The sequence below is a fragment of the Thalassophryne amazonica genome, chromosome 15, assembly GCF_902500255.1.
Source record: "Thalassophryne amazonica chromosome 15, fThaAma1.1, whole genome shotgun sequence".
Lineage (NCBI taxonomy): Eukaryota > Metazoa > Chordata > Actinopteri > Batrachoidiformes > Batrachoididae > Thalassophryne > Thalassophryne amazonica.
Genome location: NC_047117.1, coordinates 84,024,209 through 84,045,342, shown reverse-complemented (window position 1 = coordinate 84,045,342; position 21,134 = coordinate 84,024,209). Strand labels below are relative to the sequence as shown.

Sequence of the window (21,134 nt, the reverse complement as noted above, 5' to 3'; positions counted from 1 at the left end):
TAGGATTCCTTTTTAAATGTGGCACTTTTTTTCATAAATGCCTGACAGAGATAAAGGCACTTGATCAAAGGGTCTCAGAGGAACATGCTTGTGTGTTTGTGCCCTCTTGCCTTGCAGTTAGTCAAAGGGGGGGGCTACAAAACATCAATGGATCTGAGCCTTCCTTTTAAGTAAATAGTATCTTCCAGGCAGCCCTCTGCTGGCTTGCTCAAGTTTCCTGTGCTTTGAAACGCTTCCTCCGGATCAGGCACCAAAACCTCATGACTGCTGCGCTTCACCAACAGTGTGATCACACTGTAAAGTTATGCAGCATTCCTCTTCTTTCTCTCTCTCTCTCTCTCTCTCTCTCTCTCTCTCTCTCTCTCTCTCTCTCTCTCTCTCTCTCGCTCTCTCTCTCTCTCTCTCTCTCTCTCTCTCATTGCACGCTGACACTGCGCAAAGTGGAGCCTGAGAGAGTCAAAAGGACTTGTGCAGTCAGCTTCACGCCAAGCGCAGATATTGTTCTCTTGGTCGGAGATGAAAGCAGATGTTTTTGTGGGAAGCATCTGGGCTTTTATCTTGAGAGTTGGTCTCACACTTTGTCCAACAGCTGAAATCTTTTCAAGCTGGGAACGTTTGTTTAAAAAAAAAAAAGTAGGGGGGGGGGGGGGTTGTGGCTGAATCTGCATCAAAGAGCACTTTAAAAGTTTTCATGGGCTTTGTCCGCACATCTGGATGCAGTTATTACTGAGAGGTTTGACAATGGGTTATTACTGTGGTGTAATTTATAGTTGAGCTGCATTTTCTGTCATGGCACTAAAACATTTTGCCAGATTAGGAGCAGAGTAAGTGCTAATTGAAGTCCAACGACTCGTGAGTTTTTCCCACTTGCTTGGAGGATGTATGTGGGTTTCCTGGTGTGATCCCCACGTTTTTGTTTCTTTTTTTCCACTCCGAAACAGCAAGAGCCCCCTCTTTTCTCCGTTATGTCATCTGCTCTCTCTCTCTCCCCCCCCCTTTTCTTTCTTGCTGCCCCTCAAGATCTCTCTAGGTCAACCAATTTCCATCTCAAACATGTGGAACTAATTTTGCCACTGCACAGATTTCTTTTCCCCCCTTCTTTTTGGAAAAAAAAAAAAAATTCAATGCTCAACTCCAAAGTGACAGCAAAACACAACAACAAATAACATCCGCTCAGTCCCGCGGCTCCAACCGCCATTCCCACTTTTCCACAGTTTGGGCGTCTGTGTTTCTCTTTTCCCTTCGTTTCCAACCAGAACTTTTATCTCTCTTATTTAAAACAAACAAACAAACAAAAAAAAAAAAAGAAGGAATATCAGTCCAACAGAGACAGGGCATGCTTTGAAGGGGGAAGACGGGAAGGAGGGATCATGAAAGTAAGAAAAGAGATGGAGAATGTTTGTGTTGGGGGGGGGGGGGTGCATGCAGGGAGCCCAGCTGTGCTAAATACCTGACTCTTTGCAAGGACCTTTCAAAGGTCAGGTTCGTGCTCGGGGCCTCCAGCTTTAGTCATGCTGGGGTTCTCCTCTCAGCTCTCCTCTCAGCACTCCCTGCAGAAGGCTTTCTCATAAAGAAAGCCCCCCCCCCCCCCCCCCCCCCAAAAAAACCACCCTCTCCTGCTTTCGCCCCCTTCCCTTAGTAAAGCTCAAGTTCCCCCTTCCTCTTCTTTCCTCCTCCTTCCTCATCCACCCCCTTCACAACTGGAACAGGAATGCAACACAGCAGGAGAGAGTAGAAAGACAGAGGGAGAGACTTTGGAAAGGAAAAAGGGATTGTTGAAGCAAGAGAGAGAGAGAGTGGGTACAGGATGGGGCTCCGGACTGGGAGAGAGAAGTTGGAGAGCGTGGAGCAGAAAGAAACGCCGGTGAAGACGGCATGAGATGAGTTGCCTTCCAGCTCGTGAAAAAGTGCAGAGAGGGGAGAAAAATGGAAATGCAGTTCATTCATAGCTCACTTCACTCACTCCACCTTTCATCCTTTTTGACACTCCTGTACATGCACATAAAATCCCTGTAAGAAGGGAGGCGTGTGAAAGAGCGAGAAACGGTCCGAGCGCCACCGCCAGCGCTGTTGTCACATTCCTCAGGAAACAAAGTCACTTGAAAGTGAGTCGGATTACAGAAAGCAGAGGAGCACGTCATGAAAACAAATCCAACAACTGCCACCTTTGATTTTAACATTAAATAAAACGTAAGGCACAAGCACGTAACATTCCCTTAATGGTATCATATGAAAGGGTGGAATCTCTTCTTGGGTCTTCGGTGATATTGGTACTGGGTCTCTTTGGAGCATCCTTGAGTACCGCTGGATTGACTTTGTGTCAATCAATTGGTTACTGAGAATCGGTTGAGAAGTACAGCTTGAATTGTGAGGGAGTGCCACCAATGATGTTTTGGTCATAGGGTGCATTTCTGCAGTGCGTTGGGGCCTCAGCGACTGGAGAAGGCCACAGAGACACGCATGTTTCACCAGGCTGCAGCAGAGAGATGGGGATGGATGAGTGGTTGCTATCCAGGACCAGAACCAAAGCAGGTTCCATGGTGTGGTGGCCGCAGCGACAAGCAATACCAGCGCGTACTCCCAGACTTCACTTGACTTGTTTTCACAGGTCTCACCGGAGAGGAGAACCTGCCAGTCCCTACTTTGTCAACTCCGGCTACATCTTCGCCCCTGCCACCAGTGCCAATGACAGCGAGATCTCTAGCGACGCCACGACGGACGACTCCATGTCCATGACGGACAGCAGCGTGTAAGTCCTTCCCACGGTTATTTATTTTTTTTTATTAAAAATGACAGTGGAGACTTTCATTTTTAAGTCAGCCTGCTTTGGAGATAATGCAGCAACATCAAAAGGCTCATTTCCATTCAGCTGACCCCAGTCCAGCTGAGCCCCTCTGAGTTTTATTATTTCCAGAGTGTCTAAATGCACCTGGATCAAAGTTCAGTTTCCAGGAAAAAAGACGAGGCGTGTGAAGAAAAATATTTGGCCCTACAGTTCAACTTCTCCTCTGGCCAGTGCGTGCTGGTGTCTTTGCAGAATAATTGTAATATATTTTAATTATCAGCTTTGATTGACTGCAGGTAATTTCATGAATGTGCAGTTCTTGCTGTAGCCTCCAGGGAGGTAACTGGGAAAGTAATTATGTCTGAAGAACTTTTGAAGTTTATTCTGATGCGTTAGAGGCTGAAGACAAGGAGAGGGGGGAAAAAATGAGAGCGTCTTGATGTGGGTGGAGTCGTTGCCTCATTTTCCTCAAAGTTGAAATGTATCCATCCCACCCACCCTTCTGCCACAACAGACTTGTTTTTTTTTCATATTATCTAATCGCTTTTTCCCTTTGAAGAGCTGGAGGAGAGGGGGAGGGAAATAGCCATTTGGGCCTCAAGACAAACTCATTGAAAAATGTTGGCACCAAATGAAAGAAGGCTTACTCACATGGTGGGTCGGTTTCCTGCCACTGGCCTCTGCGGCGTGCTGAGATCATGTGTCTGCGAGGCTTTCGCAGGGGTTACTCATTTCTATTCCTCGGGACACGGCGTGAGGAACTCCCCCCTGGCAACACTGGGGCACCCCCAAAAATCACCTCCACTCACCCTAACCTTCTGCAGCCTCTCTCCTCCGCTCGTCGCAGCCAATCGTAAAAGCGGCGAGGTGCAGGGGAGTGAGAAAATAAAGTGCACAGAGTATAAAGGGCTTAACTGAATCGCTTTCAGCCTATTGTTAGGTGAGGGGAGCTTAGGGGGATAAGAGGGTGGCTGGCTGCTTTGAAAATGACTTGCACAACTGAATAGGAGATCCACAAAATAAGAATCCACGGATGGAGTCTGCTGCTGTTGTCTCCCAGCTCCGCCAGTGCGTGTGCACGGTTTGCCGGGGCGGAGACTGTGTCATTAAAAGGAAAACTGTAGATAGTGCGAGAGCAAAGTTTGGGGAATTTTGTTTTGCAGCCAAGATTGGGATTCTTGTTGGCTCAGGAGTTCCTCTGGGGTGTTGAGTTGTACTTTTGAAGAGCTTCCTGTTTTCTTGCGCCGTCTTCGGGGAGGACGGCTTGTCGTCTCAAGGGTGCAGTTTGTGAAGCGCTGATTGTTGCGGTGAGGTTTGCAGCGACTCTGCAGCTTATCTGATTCTTCGTGACAATGCCCGGTCCGGATGATTAATGAAGAAGGGCGTGATAAAGTTTGAGTTTTATTAGTAGGTCTTTGATGCTCTGTTGTCCTTGTCCCCAGCTGTTGTCTCTCTCCACCCTGAACTGATAGGAATTTAAAATCCAGACTTCTACTGAGGAAACAGTTTGATTACTGTGTCCTTTTATAGTGGTTTAAAGGCACAGTGTAAATTTGAATCTCATTTCCCAGATAAAGAACAAGTGGAGGATTTGGAAAAGGGTGGGGGGGTGGGGGGGGGGTAGAAGAATGGGCGGTTTGGGGGTGGGGGGGGAAGCATTTTTTTCTCCTTCTTCTTCTCTCTTTTTGCTTATATCTTATTTATGGATTTACTTGGACGCTGGGGAATGCTGCTGCACCAACTTCAAACATTACCTTATCTTACAAACCAGCCTTTTGATGTTGCTGAGATCAGAGGCTCACAGCGGAGCGCTTGCCAAACGAAGATGGCAGCGGGTGCATATGTGCATGAGTGTGAGATTTCAAAGAGGCGGCAGAAAAAGTAGCGTTTGGGCTGGGTCAGACACTTCTGAGCAGCCAAAACGGCCAAGATAATTGCCCCAGCTTAAGTGGCAGCTGACTGGAACAGTGAGCAGACACAGAATGGGAGAAGAAAAAAAAAATGAATACGATTCTCAGAATAAACGCTTAATTGTCCAGAGACTCATTTTCTCGTTCTCTATAGTCATAATAACATGTCGGCTGCACCTTGACAGGAACTTGAACCAGTTAGCGCTAACCCTTCCGCTGTCAGCGATGACGAGGACTGAGATGTAATCTTATCAGTGGGGCTTTCTTTTGAAGTCCACAGTGGGGTGTTTAGCATATCTTTCCCATTGTCCTGCCGTGTTTTGTTGTGTGTTTTTGTTGCCTTGGCTTCAAAAGTTCCATGGCCTTTTGATTTTGCTTTAATGTGCTCAGTGGGTGGTTACTGAGTCGTGCTGCGTTGGGTCACTTCAGTAATGTTTTTTTTTTCTTCACAGCCATTGGATAATGGTGCCTAATGCACCCACAGTTGCTGTGCAGAGTATTGTGACCTCATGGCTCAGGGTGCATATGCACAAATATTTGCTGCATGATGTTTGTAACACCATTCAGGAGATGAATTGAGTGCAACCCCTTGACTTTACCATGTGCGGCTTTAGCATGTTGCTTATGTTGTGTATTCCATCATGCATTAAGAGCTTCAGCATTTGTTTTATGTGTTCATTTTGGGATTTTTGATTGATTTTTGTGTTTGTACCAGGGGTGAACAGTCTATATCAGGGCCAAGGCAATGCAGGGGTTCCTTGTAACCATGCTTTTACCCATAAGCTCCTCTCAGCTTAATTTAATTTAACTTTTATTTAACCAGGTTAGTCCCATTGAGATCTGGACAAGTATAAAGTTTCCAATTCACCTAATCTGCATGTCTTTAAATGTGAGAGGAAACTGGAAACCCACACAAACACGGGGAGAACATGCAAACCCCACACAGAAGGGCCACAGGTGGGACTCGAACCCATGACCTTCTTGCTTACTCTATCATGTGTCCAGGGGAGACCACCCCCTGTTGGTGAGAGCCAGTACCATTAGAAATGTGAGACTAAACCACACCCACTGTTAACACCCACATTGTATAAAAGTGTTGTACAAGTTACTTCAGGGGCCTCTCACAAGATGGACAGTGTCTGCGAGGGTCCCAAGCCTGGTTTCTAACGTGACCTTGAATAAACTCAAAATGAGAAATACAATGGTTTGGTATTGGTAAGGGGCAGAATTTTACATAAAAGAACCAGGTAGAAATAACACTATTCTTGTGTTGACTTGTCGTCTGGGTTATGAACTATGTGCAGTTTGATGCAAATAAGTAAATCTACTTATCCCTGGAAACTGTACCATCAACTGGCTGAGAGCTTACAACTTTCCCTGGATGGGGCACCAAGCCATCACAGGTTACTTCCTGAGCCAAAGCGATGCCCATCTACAGCTAGATGGGCAGGAATTGAACCCAGGTCCACATATTGGAAGCCCAACTCCTAAAAGATGTGCCTTCCATCAAAAAATTAACTTAATGTGTCGTCTTAGTGTTGGGTGTGTCTGAATTCCACTGTGGTGCTGCTGGTGGATTCATAGTCATTGTCTCGAATGTCCACGATCAGCTCTGGAAGCATGAGGTGACACAGTCATACCTGGTGGAATTTAGTTTTAAATGAGGTCATTTTAACTATGAGTAACTTTTGTTTTTGACCAACTAAATCATGTTTTGCTTTGTTCTTTGTTTTTTTTTTTTTTTTTTTGCAGAGATGGCATCCCTCCATACAAGCTGGGAACCAAGAAGCAGCTTCAGCGAGAAATCCATCGCAGTGTTAAGATCAATGGCCAGGTTTCACTACCCCACTTTCCTGTAAGTTCTACTTCCTGTCTCAGTGTTCCTTTTTTTAAGTAATCTACTAAACTCAAACTTTTACACACTGACAGACAACTAGGCCCTGATTCCCTTGAGGAGTTCTACATTTTATTTTATTTTTTTTCCAGAGCGTATGTTGTGACAGAGTACTATATTTCATTCCCTGCTCGTTTTCATCTAAAAGTCGGGGTAAATGAAAGGCAGGATTTGCATAGCACTTCACTTCTTCCCCTGCTGCCTCCCCCATCCCATCCCAGCAGCTTCTTTCGGGCTGTAAATATAAACTTGTGTTGTTTTCTTTTGAGTTTTTCCTCAGTAACTGTAGTATTTTATGCCTGAGTTACATGCTTTATGAGTCAGTGGCGGTGCTGATGGCTGCTGTGTTGGAGATAGAGATGACAACAATGTTGTAACATTACAGTTACACTTTGAACTAGAAACATTATTGCTGTGCAGATGGGGGCGCTGTTCTGCCAAATTGTAACTACCATGGGAGTCATAAAAATATTGGTTGAAAATGATCTTGCGACCCAAGGCCCAGTTTGTGGCTAAATATCAGTGGTCGGATTGTTTATTTATTTATTTATTGGAGACATTCTGCTAAAAACAACAACAAAAAACAAATATACAATTAAATGAATAAATGTAGATGAAAGCTTAACCTTTTAGCATTGAAAGCTGTCTGCTCAGGATGGGAAATAATTCAGTACTTCTCTAATTTGTGTCTGTAGCATGGCCCAAGCAGAGGGTCACCCCTTTGAGTCTGTTCTGCTTGAGGTTTCTTCCTCAGAGGGAGTTTTTCTTTACCACTGCTGCTCTGGGGGTTAATAAGGTCAGACCTTACTTGTGTGAAGCACCTTGAGGCAACTCTGTTGTGATTTGGAGCTATATAAATGAAAATAAATTGAAAAAAAAATTGTACTCACAATATTGTGATGCTTATTTTATAATCACAGATTCATTTTTAAAAGTTCAGAATCTATATAATTTAAATTCAGGTGCTTATAGAGGTAAAGCTGAAATAATGTAGTGCCACTTTTATTAAGCATGACAACATCTCCATTTCAAACAGACGGGGTGGGGGAACAATAGCAGACTGTGAACAATTTCACAGGAGATCACACTGAGCAATAATGAATATATACTTTAAAGAGTGGCAGCCAAAGAGTGCAAAAATTAAGGGTATGGATAATATGTTGTATTGCAGGATTGGCCGGCTCGACACATTCCCAGTGGCAGTGACCAAGCATGGAAAAAAAAATCAAGATAGCAAGAAGAGTTCAGCTGCCCGATGAACTTATATCATACATTGTGATATACCAATTAAGTAGATGTTGCCCAACCCTTATGAGAATTATTTGTACTACTTCTTATGCAGTCAAGTCTGGAGTTGTTAAAGATACACTGACGGGAGGTAGTTTACTTACAAAAGTGTTTTAAATATTTAATTAACATATATGCAGCATGGTTCTCCTAAGGAGGAAAAAAAACTGAAAAAAATGTGATGTGTATTCTTTTCCTAAATATTTCCTAAATGATTTATGATATACCAATTTCAATTTATTTTCATTTATATAGCACCAAATCACAACAGAGTTGCCTCAAGGCACTTCACACAAGTAAGGTCTAACCTTACTGACCCTCAGAGCAACAGTGGTAAGGAAAAACTCCCTCTGAGGAAGAAACCTCAAGCAGAGCAGACACAAAGGGGTGACCCTCTGCTTGGGCCATGTCACAGACATAAATTACAGAACACTTCACAAAACAGTTCATATACCCTCCCTGTAAGTGTAATATCCAACCTTTCCCCATGGGCTAGTGTTACAAAACGAAAAAAAAAAAAAATCACTATATTGCAATATCGAATCTCATTTCTTAAGTATACTGATAAGTTTGTCATCTCAGCTGGACTATTTGCTACAGTGGTACTTTATGAAGTCAACTTTCACCATCTAACGTTTACCTCCATACCTCACCCCATGTGGGATCACAGGATTTGTGTGACTTTGCTGGCCTGCTGAAGTTGTTGTGGTGAGGTTTAAACATCTGGGTTAGAACATATAGACACAAGTTCGGAGGTGGGTCTGTTTGAGGCAGGAAAAGAAATATCAGATTCTTTTGTCTTCATATCCAAACACGAATATGTGGATGATGTGGATGAGTTTGTGTGTTTGTGCATGCTTTTGACAGTGTTGTCTGTTCCCCCCTCGCCTTTTTTTCCTCTCTCTCTTCCTCCCTGTCTTTTTCTTTTTGTTGTGCTCTCTCTCTCTCTCTCTCTCTCTCCTTTCCCACTTGCACTCCTTTAATGTCTCCCTCCTGATTTGGAGATGGCTCTGTCTCCCATGATGCACCAGCCCCAGGCAGCGGGGGCCCCGTGCAGGGCTGGCGCTCCTTTGCCAGCAGCTCCGCTTGCCTTTCTTCTTCTTCCCTTCATCGTGTCTACAAAGAGATGAGAGGAACAACAAAAAAAGGGAGTCAAAATCAAGAAAGCCAGTGTGCCAAATAACAAAAAAGTAAGAAAGGGAGAGAGAGGAGACGGCGCATATAGTTAAAGAAAAAGGAGGATAATGTGACTAGAGTACCTCTGAGCTGCCCTGCATGCAGCCAGGAAATAAATTACTACTTCCCCTCAGATCTTCTCAGTATTTGACTCCTATATCCTCTCCCTCCTGCTTTTCCCTCCTTCTCAAGCACACTGTTTCTCTCTCGCTCGCTCTCTCTGCCACCATTGCAACTTCACAAACACACATCTCAATCCGCTTCCTCTTTTTTTTCTGCATGCTGTTAATTTTGCTCCCCCCCATCTCCCCGTTTTCTTCCCCTCTGCTCACCCGCTCTTCTCTGTCGATATCTGGCTTTTATTCGGAGATTTAAAGCCGCGTGTCCCTCCCATCCCTAGCGTGTGTTTGATGTTTGACAAGGACCCTTTGAAGTGTGCTGACTTCAGAGGCTGCCTAGCTGATGGTTTGGTCGGGCTACAGTGGGTGCAAGCAGGAGGCCTCCCCTCCGAGCGAGACCAACTGCTACCTCGCCATCATTACCCCCTTTGCTCCCCCTCGCCCGGCAGCCTGGCACTGCCAAGGGCACTGGGCATGAGAAGATCAGGGGAGGGAAGGGGCTGCAGAGAAGATTCAGGTTAGCTCAGGGGCAAGGGCATTGGGATTAGGACTTTTAGAATAGTAGCCAGCATTTTTGGAACAAGCTAGGATTAGGGCAAGTGCACTGGATTAATGCACCATATTGCATCTGTCAGAAGCGCAAAGTTAGCCTACAGACACATTAAAACATCCTTCTGCCTGTGTTGTTTCTCCTGCAGAGGACACACCGGCTCCCGAAGGAGATGACCCCTGTTGAACCCTCGGCCTTTGCAGCTCAGCTCATTGCCCGACTGGAGAAACTGAAGCGAGAGCAGGACACCATGAGTTCACTGGAGGAGCGACTGCAGCAGATCCAGGAGGTAGGTCTTTTCCACCAACATTTTGCCTTCCTGGCACTTATCCTAAGTTAGCTTGGCGCAGTGATTTCACACAGCGTTGCAAAGTGTTTATGGCAGTCTTACCATGTCGAAGAACAGGGAAGAGACTCGCCAAGTTTAAAGTCTGCCTCGGTTTAGCTCTTTCTGTCCTCCACTATTTCATCTGGAGGAACTTTCAAACTTATGTTTCTCGACACATTTGAAGTTCCTTCAAATAGTTACCACTTAGCTACTCTCCAGCGGCACGTTTGCTGAGTAGCGTCTGTCTCTTTGTGAAGTGCAGGCATACTCTGCATTATAGATGAAGCGCACCCAAATCCTGTTAGCGAAGATAACAGTGCGGCAAAAAAGGAAGCTCAGATCAAGTTATCCAAGCGTTTGCTCTCACTGACATCAGAGGATGATGGATAGAAGTTGGTATAAGTTGTGATTTGAATTCCTCTACTTGCTGTCTTTCTTACATGTGAACTTTTTTTCTCTACTATGTGTCTGTCCAGGAGGAGGAGAGGGAGGACAGTGGTGATGTCTCCAGTGCCACCTCACTCCAGCACCCTCTGCTACCGTCTGGCAGCCAGTGCGAGGAGGACCCCCAGGCTATACTAGATGAGCACTTGTCTCGTGTCCTCAAGACGCCCGGATGCCAGTCACCAGGCATGATTCGACACTCGCCGCGCTCGCGATCTCCCGATCGGACGGGTGCTCTGGTGACCTCTGGCCACGGGCCTTTCTTCAGCACCTGCGCCGGAGCTGCCAAGGTTTTGATGACAGGCAGGCAGTCCACAAAGCACATCCACCACCACTACATCCACCATCACCACGCTGGGCTCAAGACCAAGGAGCAGATCGAGGCCGAGGCAGCTCAGCGTGTGCAGTGCCTGTGCCCTCAAGGAGGCGCCAATTACTCAGATTTCACCCCTGCGTAAGTCTCAAATTCAGAGCGGTCACTCAACAAACTGGCTAAGAAAACATTTGTCTTTGGTTGTAATGCGCCCCGCATTCTTTCTACAGTCGCTGTAGCACTTTGTCCAAACGGCCAGTCAAGGCCATCGATGAGGGCATGTCTTCACCACGCCTTCCCCTAGATGCCACCGACCGCTCACAGAATGTTTGGCAGTGGATCCTAGAGAGCGAGAGACAGGGCAAGCACAAGCCACACGGGTACGAGCGCGTCAACAATCAGCTGGGCATCAGCTTGAACAACGATGTCACTCCAGTGTGAGGTCACAGCTTGTCATGTGTTTACTCTTTCATCCTATTAGCACTCAAGGCCCAAAGAAGTCCAACCAGCTAGACTCCAAGACCCTGACAAGTCGAACTCACTCCACTTGGGGGGGAGGAGGCATCGGGAGTGGGGTTCACCTCCGTGGTCACCATCCAGGCCACCCGTTCATCCAGGACCCAGCCATGCCACCTCTACCCCCACCCAACACCTTGGCACAGTTGGAGGAAGCTTGTCGCAGACTAGAAGAAGTGTCCAGGCCCCCAAAACAGAGGTAGACAGCCACACACATGCATACATATAAAAACAGCACATAGTGTCAATAAATTGTGCACGTTTTTATTATTTTATGCGATCATAAACGGTTGCTTCTGCAGTCACCACATAAAGGTGCAGTGACACAAAGATTGTCATTGTAAAAAAAAAAGGCAGGTTTGCAATATTGGTAATGATTGACTTCAGTGAACTCCAGTGCTCCCCCCCCCCCCCCCCCCCCCCCACAAGTGTTGATTTATTTGTGTTACACTGAAGAATGTGACTCTGGATTGCTTTATAATTTAATTTAGATCATTTTGTAGAGATTTCTTTTCACTTTGGGAACAAAGAGCATAATTATTAATGTCATTGTATAAAGAAGGCTGAATCTTTTGATGTGGGTTTGATGTCATAAAACAATAAAAGCATGTAAAAGCCCAAAGGGGCTGTGAGCACATTTTAAACACATCCAACTGCACACAAAACCAACCCAAACTGCCAATCACAAGTATTCCTCATCTTCTGCAGTTGATTGATGACATGAAAGTAAATTTTAACAGTGTCCAGAGGTTTCTCTTCATATTGATGTGAGGAGTGAATAGTCATTGATCTCTTTGTGTTTTTGACAGGCATTCAGCCGAAGCCAGCAGTCTTCAGAGAGACAGAAGCCATCCAGCAGCTGCCTTCCCCATCGGAAGCCCTCTAACCAGCCCGGGACTCCAAACAGACGAGTACGACTTTTTCCATACTGCTCGCGCTCTCTCACCTGTAGTCATCGTAGTCTTTAAAGGGGTCATAGATAACTTTTGCACGTAGAAACCCTGCACTCAGTGAAGCCATTCTTTCACTTGTGTTATATGATGTTTCAACACCAGAGGGCGTAAATCAATTGAAACTTTTCAAAACGCGTTTTAAAAGACTCTTGAACAGTGTTTCAAGTTTGTCATCATTAATTTGCATTACTGAAGAAACGTTTTTGTATCATCCCCAGCCACGCATTCTATCGATTCTTTAATTACAGTTTTACTTTCCCCCATTCGGTTGTATATTTTGCACTTAGTGGGCATCACATTTCTCCCCACAGTTGTTAGTTTAGCTTGTTTGCAGTTGTTTATGTGAAAGTATGCACCAGTGGATGGAGCAGAGCAATGCGCACACAACATGCCCATTGTTTCAGCCGGTAGCAGACAAACTACTTATTCGTTCAATAATCCAGAATTTACTTAACAGACACATGTATGGGATATTGCATATGCAGAATAAAGGTACATTTTTGATTAAACTGGTGAATGGAAGCTGACCACAGTCTAATCAGTTCTTCACCATTATGTGATCTTTTAATGTAGTGAGTTACAACATGATAGCTTATATTGTTTTTGAGTTATTGAGTTCACAAGCTGGCTAGAATGAACTAACCTACCCACACACTCATCTACATTTTTGTTATTTTTGCTGGTGCCCATGCAGGGGAAAACAAACATGATTATTGTATTGACACTGAGCTGATGCATCTGAACAGTCCAAATATGGATGTCTGACATATGTCATGCAAACCCAGAATGAGCTGTTGCAAACCTAAATTTTGCTTAAAGCACCATAGTTTCTAAATGCACAATCATAGAGCAGTGGGACTTTGAGGATTTTATTGGGAAAGCTGATCCAGGTGGACTAGGTAGATGAAAAAAAATAATGCACAACATGACCCCTTTAAATTAATCCTACACAATCTTACCTTACTTTTGTTCCCACTTTCTTTGGCGCTTTCCAGTTTTCCTTATTTCTCTCACACTCGTACTCCCTCTCTCTAAGCTTCTGTTTTCACCCCACTTCCTCAAAGATTTTCTCGCTCTGTCTTCAAAGAGAGATGTGAGTCAGCATAGCGATGGCTTTGAACTCCTCTTCTCTGGTTTTTTAATCATTTAAGATTAAACATGCTTTAATACAGAAGCCTAACTACCCACCCACTCCTGAAACCTAACAAAGATGTGTTACGTAGCCCCTGGTAACGTTATCTGCTCCCTTCATGCATTTGTTGTTGAACGGGGCGGGTGTTTGATGTTAAATCACAGCCACCTGACTGTGAGGCTGCTTTTACTTTTAATTGGTTGACCTCCACTCAGCCGCTTGTCTGTTGGCAACTTTAATTATAAGCTCAGAGAATCTTTGTTCCCGGTCCGCTGTCCGACCCCGTCTTCACTAAATACATCTATTTGAATCCGGTTTTCTTTTCTGCTTTTTTCAGGTCCAAAGAGCTCATGGTCACTTACTTCTTCTGTGGTGAAGAGATTCCTTACCGCAGCATGATGAAGACCCACTGCCTCACTCTGGGACACTTCAAGGAACAGCTCAGCAAGAAAGGCAACTACAGGTAATGACACATCACGCGGCTTCAGGTGGTGCTAGGTGTGATTTGGTGCCGTTAAGGTTACACTCTCACATGGGGCTATCAAGTGTATCACACACACTACGGCACAACATGAGAACACCGTTATTCTGGTGCCTTCCTGCTTTGGTGTCCTCCAAAGCAGCAGGTGGCAGTAGTAAAGAAAAAAACTTTGTCAAGAAAGCACATAGTTTTTTCTGTGTAGTGGCGATACAACACTCCCAAGTAGCTACGATAGAGCCCAGCTACACCATGTGGTATTATCAGTATTGGTGTACTACTACTTTATGAGAGGTTTCAAAAAAAAATTCTTCATGTATTTATCAAACTTGTTGCCATTTTTAATTTTGGTGCAAACTGCACGTGACCTGGCAGAAATCCTGCCGTAACCACAGGAAAAAAAAACAAAACACAGATACAATACGGATAATTACTGCAAGGTGCTACTGAGTTGGTAATAGTAATAGTACTGCAATACATTGTTCGTACATTGTTAATAGTACTGGGTTCTGTCGTAGCCACTCAGAGTCTCGGAGCGCCACTGCATGGAAAATGTCTTGCCTCATACTCGTAGCCGCGTCCATCGAGAAAAGTCAGCTGGAAGGACAGCTGTCATGACAAAACTTTCTCTTTAAAGAAAGCTCACATCATAAAAGTTTGTGTGTGCACAACTCAAAAAGTAGAGAATGGATTTCAGTAACGTCTCGGGAAGAGATTATGTCTTGGATGAGCCGATAAAGTGTCGAGGCAGTTTTACTTTTGTTTCTTTTCATTTATTCTGGTACTGGAATAAACTCCATTATGACTTCACAAAGATGCACGCACATAAAGAATTCTGCATTTACTCTGCTGGCCTTGTTTGTTTGTTGTCCATTCGGCTGCTCCCGTTTTGTGTTCGGGGTCGCTACAGCAGATACAACCAGATCCGCATTGATATTTGGCACAAGTTTTACACCAGATGCCCTTCCTGACGCAACTCCAGTGTTACCTGGAGAAACACACACGCCGTTGGTGTTCCAAAGAGGTCTCCCATCCAAGTTCTAACCAGGTCCCGCACTGCTTAGCTTCTGAGATGTGACAGGATCAGGCACACAGAGCAGATTGGCTGCTTTTACTCCGCTGGCCTTATGATGTCATAAAGACCCATAGTATAGACCAAAGTCAAAAACTGCACCAGAAAATCATAAACCGGCAGAGCAGGTGGAACTGTGGGATATCAGTTGTATTTCCAATACACAATACTGTGTATTGTGTATAATGGCTACTGTCCTTGCAGTGGACTGGCATCCTGTTCAGGGAAAGTCGTGGACTTGATTCCTATTTGTTCTCTAGTTTCCGGGAATAAGGATTGATTGGATGTGCCTCACAGCCTGTGTAGTATTGATGTATGCGGTTTTTACCCCAATAATTTACAATTACAAGAAGGCACAGTCAGTTTTGACATGGAGTGATGCCAAAATATCTGGTATATATCTGGTATAAAATGTAACCATTTAATAAGCAGTGATCGGACTAACACACAAGCCTTCCGCCATATTTATGCATATTGGCTTAAAAGTGTTGAACACCAGCCGGGTTACCATTACAGATTTGAATAAATGTTAATGTTGATAAAACAAATTGAAATGACAGCGTTTCCATTAACTGTTGGAATGCAGCTGCTGGTCTCACAATAACTGCCATTCAAATGAACTGTAGTTCCAAAAGTCATGGCAACGGAAGGGTAAGTCACCCTAAATATTGCGATTTCATTGGTTCTTTTTTGTAAATCCAGTGTTGCCATAACATCATCTCTTCTAACGTTTAACAAGCTTTTCGTCTCTTACACTTTCTACACATACCGCGCCATGTATTCTAGAATGTTATGTGACAATTTCTGTATGTCATTTGACCTGTATGAGCATAAAAAATATTGTGTGTTAACTTTTTAGCAATATTTGAGTTTTTCAAAATACTTTTTTAAAATTCACTATATCAAATGTTTTTCTTTTAAATGAATGAAATAAATATTAAAGAAAAAAAAAATTGTGCAATTTGGAGGGTAATGGAAACCAGCCTAGTTATGATCCTGTCAAGGTCACCAAAGGTCAAAGGACATGTGATTAATACAACTTTCTATGAGTAAATCATAGGAAATCACTTTCCCCCTGACTGACCCTCAGTCATTCTGTCATACCTGGTCCAAGTCAAATCAGAAATCTTCGAGTTATCATGTTCACACACGCAGGACCGAAAACGGCACCCTCCACATTACCACATGAAAATGTCAAAATCAGCCAAACAATTTGCCAAAACCTTAAAATGGTTGTAAAGTTGTGCTCAATACCAGTATAAATAATCATATTGCTGCACGGCATCACGTTGCATGTCCTCGGCACACGCTGTTGCAGAGGTCCAGCAAGATGACATCACTTGTGTCTCACGACGTGAAACAATAGCAGGCACAGAACAAGCTTTAGTTAGCGGCGCATCTGTGTACTTGTTGTTTTGTGGGTTTTTCTGACTATTTGCTGACTGGGAGCATGAAAAATTAGAGGCTAATAGTTGAGAAGAATCTGGGCTGATCCACTTTATTCAGTCAGTGTTTTTTTTGGGGGGGGGGGGGGGGGGGGACAGCGGTTCTGGAGCAAATATTTTTTCACATCTGTTCCTGATTTCCATGGTAAGGCAGCCTTAATAAATATGTCTTTGAAGCCTGAGCCATTTTATTTTGTGCACAAAGACCATCAGCAGGCCTTCAAATTCCTCCTTCACAGTGTTGCATCAGGCGTTAAAATAAAAGGCCACCAGCACCTCTTTTTCCGTTATAGATGATTCCTGCAGCACAAATCCCTCCTGTCGATGGCAAACCACCAGGATAATTTCCTAAACAATTTTGGGAACCTGTTGGCTTAATCTGACATATATTCTTCAAACACTTTAAATAACCTTCATATCCAGCCGTGCTGTATTAAATAAATGTTGCAGGACCATGAGGAGTCCAGGACATTTTCACCAGGTTCCATCCACATCTGCTTGTTAGGAGAGAGAGTCTGCAAACAAGTCGCTGCACCCCTGCTATCCCATAATTCTTCAGTCAGGATAAAGATTTGGGGGGGGGGGGGGGGTGCGCGTCTGGCTTCAATGGCAGCAGAATGTATGGAGTTGGTTAATTTGGACATGGCAGCGGTACAGCAGAGAACAGTACGCCGCCGCTCTGCCAGATATTGGTGCCAGTTGTTGCGAGAGAGAAAAATCCCGCCACATAAAACATGTTCCAGTGGAAAGACTCATTCTGTGTCTGCGCTCCTCGCAGCAAAACGATGACTTTGAAATATTTGTGTTCTTCTGAAAACAATTAAAATTTTGAGAAAAGGTTGCGCATTTACTCTATTGGCGAACAATGGTGAAAATCCGCCACTTCTTTGCAAACACAGCTGGTCACTCACACCGAAACTCCTCCTCCTACGTTTGTGTGTAATTACAATCAAGATGAAAAATAAAACTCAGCCTGTATGTTTTCTACGCCCTCCTTAATGTATGAATGACTCGAAGCGGAGCGACTGCTCATAAAAACACGCCGTTTTTTTTCCCCCCTTCCTCTTCTTTTCTGTTTTTGTAATCGTAGCGCCGGCCCACATGGGCAAAATGAGCCATTTTTCCATTACAAAGCTTATCATTAAATCCCCTCCTGCTGATCTTTTGCTGGGTTTAAAGTAAAGAGGAGAAATCATTAGGAGCTCCAGGAGACTTCATAGCGGCTGGAACCAAGCAAACCCGGGGAGTTATCTCTGCTTGAGAGAAGAACAGTGGGCCTGCTCGGTGACCCGTGACCTCCAGGAGTCTATTTGAGCACACACACACACACACACCCCTTGCTGAGGGGCGATGCTGTCCTCACTATGCTGGTGAAGGCCTCTGCTCCGCCTCCCCCCCGTGTCCCCCTTTTCACTTCATTCTCCGCTGTTGATCGGGAAGCCGTCCAAAATATGTGTGACAGACTCGGTGTCCACCAGGGCTCAGACATCAGTGTGTCTGAATCAAAATCAGACGTTTCAGTCATCTTTCTCATGACTAGAGTTGTGAGTTTAAGGAGTCTTTTGTTTTTAAGTGTTTCAATAAGCTGCAGCTGAGAAGAACTCTGGTTCTTTTTAGTCCATGGTTGTTCTTAAAAGGTGGCGATTTTGCTTGCATAAGTGATTTTTTTCTGGTTAAATACAGATCACTTTCAGAACACGCAGAGTGTAAATGACCGAAGGCTCAGATCTGCTGTTTTAAGGTTTATGATTACCAAAAAGTTCTGAAGGATTATCTCCAGCAGCTCATGCAGTGTGTGGTGCTAACGTTAGCTCGTCCCGTCAGTGTGTGGTGCTAGCGTTAGCTTGTCCTGTCAGTGTGTGGCGCTAACATTAGCTCATCCTGTCAGTGTGTGGTGCTAACATTAGCTTGTTCTGTCAGTGTGCAACACTGTTATCTCGTTCTGACCATATGTGATGTTAATGTTAGCTCTGCCTGTCCATGTGTGATGCTAGTATATTTTGTGCTGTCAGTGTGTGGTGTTAACATTAGCTCGGCCTGTCAGTGCGTGATGCTAGTACATTTTGTCCTGTCAGTGTGTGTTACTAGTGTTGGCTCATCCTTTCAGTGTGTAGTACCAGCGTTAGCTCTTCCTGTCATTGTGTGGTACTAACGTTAGCTCATTCTGTCAGTGTGTGGCACTAACATTAGCTCTTCCTGTCAGTGTGTAGCACTAACGTTAGCTCTTCCTGTCATTGTGTGGTGCTAATGTTAGCTCATCCTGTCAGTGTGTGGTGCTAACATTAGCTAGTCCTGTCAGTGTGTGGTGCTAATGTTAGCTCATGCAGCTTAAAGTACACCTGGAATCTACGCTGTCCAATGTAATTTGCCACCATGTTATACAAGGGGAACGTATACTGTCAGTTAATGAAACATTACCTTTGAATGTCAAAGCATCAGTGAGATAATCTCAATGGAGGAGTTGAGGAACTCATTTAAACAGTTTCCCAACTGAGAAATTTATAGCAGCTTTGATGCACATACACAAACCTGAACCTCAAGTAGGGTTGTTTTACTGCCTCCAGTATTATTTATAAATCTAGTATTTGAACTAATCATGCAATTTCCTGTGTTTTGACAACCCGTGTGACCCCTCATTTGTCCAATCAGAAGTGGCACAGTGAAGGGAGGGCGTGGCTTTGTTGGCGACAGCCTCTAACAATTACAGGACATAAGAGAGCAGTGCACGAGGCGATGGGCACACTCGGATGCTGGAATTTTCAGAGGGAGCATTTTAACGACCGTTACAGCCGTGTTTGCGCAAAGGCGTGATGCGGCGTCGGCCCGTTCCTTTGAAGCGAGCAGGGGTGGCGTTGAAGGCTGTGACTCAGTTGTTTTGAGCGGGATCCATTTCTGTCTGTCTCTCTTAGCGTGTGTTTGATTTGGACTAAAGGGAGCTGAGCGCAAGCCTGTATATGGAAGACGCTGTGTGGGCGCCTCAAAGCACTTTAAAACATCAGGTGCCCTCCCGCCGCCATCCTGTCAGAATGCTTTTTTCCTTCTCGCTCACACCTACGCGTGACTTTTTCTAATCACTGACCTCTCTGTTCTTATTTTATCCTCAGGTACTACTTCAAGAAGGCCAGCGACGAGTTTGAGTGCGGCGCCGTGTTTGAGGAGGTGTGGGAGGACGCCTCCGTGCTGCCCATGTACGAGGGCAAGATCCTGGGCAAGGTGGAGCGCATGGACTGAAGCTATTTTGTCACTAAGCAACCACTCCCCCTCCCCACCCAACCAAAAGCTAACCTGAACGAAAGACTCTGTAATTTACAAAAAAAAAAAACACTCTGGACTGTTTTGTTTTTAATTATTATTTCTTCTATTAAGCTAAACAGAGTTAATATATCCAGCACAAGAGGATTGAAGGAAGACGAGCCAATGAAGTATGCCGCACCAGAGGAGGCGCTGCGTTGCGCCACGCCCCCCACCCCCTCCTCGAATTTCTCAACCAATCAGCCTTAGAAACACAAGGGACACAAGAAGATGATTGGAAGGCAGCGGCGGGGAAGACTCTGCCTCTTTCTTGAATATAACCACTGAAAATGTAGAGGACTGTTGCGCATTCTGGAAGACGCAGCACCACCAACCTGCTCTTAAGACGCCAGCGTCGTTACGTGTGCATATACATACGTCCATATATGTATATATACAGAGAATTTTGATTTTGTCAGGATTTGAAAGGTTTTAAGTATTTATTGAAAAAGAAAACAAACCCAACCCACCTGTTTCCACCTCGACCAATCACGTGTGAACCTGTGCTCCTCCCCCTCCCCTCCCCGTTTCCAGCCAATGCACAAGCTGCTTTAAATGTTGGGAGAAAATTGTGGTGACGTGATTTAGTTTGTTCCACTCGTCTCGTATCCCCGTCTGATCCAAACTAACAACGTTAGCGGCGGTCATTTGTGTGGCGCCCTCCCTTCACCATGACAACAGTCCATCCCAGTCTTATATGCTGCTGAAAGTTCGTAAAGTTTGTCACACTCGTGTTGTTTCGTTTCCACTTGTCTCTCAGTCCGGCGACAGAGCTCAGTCATTTTTTGTTGTTGTTGTGCCTTTGTTGGTAAACCAGGCGTTCGGGGGGGCGGCTGCAGAATCGACCTGGAGCACAAGTCGTACCATCTATTAATGGTGGCGTTTTGAGCCTTGCACACTAAAATAATGAGCAAGAACCAGTTTGGGCCACTGAGAACAACTTCTGCAGGAAGTCTGCAAGTGCATAAAAAAAAAAAAAAAATCAAACTAATAAGAGTAACAACACTATTGGAGAAGCAACCACAGCTCGGACATCCTGTGAATGTTGTGACGGTTTCTAGCAGAGCTCCTGTATACTTTGTAATTATGCATTGTGAAGTATGGATACTGACACACACACTATCGCTGGTGTTTTTCTGAGTACAGCACCTGTGCCTACATGGATACCATACCATGTGCTACCCTGTTTCAGGGTTTTAATATATATCCCTCGGTTTTCACAAGGGTTTTATGTTGAAAAGATATTTTTATGCTTTTAATAATATCTTGTAATCATGGTTTTTGTTTTTACACCACAGCCTTTTTGTGTGTTTTCATTCTATCTATACTGTAAATTATACATTATATAAAGAGTTTCATTTAAAGATTTACATGGACCTATAATTATTGTAATTATTGAGAGATGTAGCCTTTATTAAAGTTTTATATTTTTCAAATGAAA

At 44.4% G+C, this 21,134-nt stretch overlaps 1 protein-coding gene and 1 long non-coding RNA gene across 2 annotated transcripts in view; one reads left to right on the top strand and one right to left on the bottom strand.

Moving 5' to 3' along the window:
* Positions 1-12,694, bottom strand: part of LOC117525521 — a 20,510-nt gene extending 7,816 nt beyond the window's left edge. Inside the window, exons 1-2 of the long non-coding RNA XR_004565079.1 lie at positions 12,431-12,694; positions 252-257 (exon numbers count right to left, since the gene is read on the bottom strand). This is a non-coding gene — a long non-coding RNA (uncharacterized LOC117525521). The remainder of the gene's footprint in view (positions 1-251; positions 258-12,430) is intronic.
* The window catches only part of LOC117525520 (axin-2-like), a 23,033-nt gene extending 1,899 nt beyond the window's left edge, over positions 1-21,134 (top strand). Inside the window, exons 3-11 of the mRNA XM_034187379.1 lie at positions 2,609-2,749; positions 6,448-6,550; positions 9,870-10,010; positions 10,526-10,947; positions 11,037-11,186; positions 11,288-11,521; positions 12,132-12,233; positions 13,745-13,870; positions 19,507-21,134. Coding sequence (XP_034043270.1) covers positions 2,609-2,749; positions 6,448-6,550; positions 9,870-10,010; positions 10,526-10,947; positions 11,037-11,186; positions 11,288-11,521; positions 12,132-12,233; positions 13,745-13,870; positions 19,507-19,633 — 1,546 coding nt within the window. The 3' untranslated portion in view covers positions 19,634-21,134. The remainder of the gene's footprint in view (positions 1-2,608; positions 2,750-6,447; positions 6,551-9,869; positions 10,011-10,525; positions 10,948-11,036; positions 11,187-11,287; positions 11,522-12,131; positions 12,234-13,744; positions 13,871-19,506) is intronic.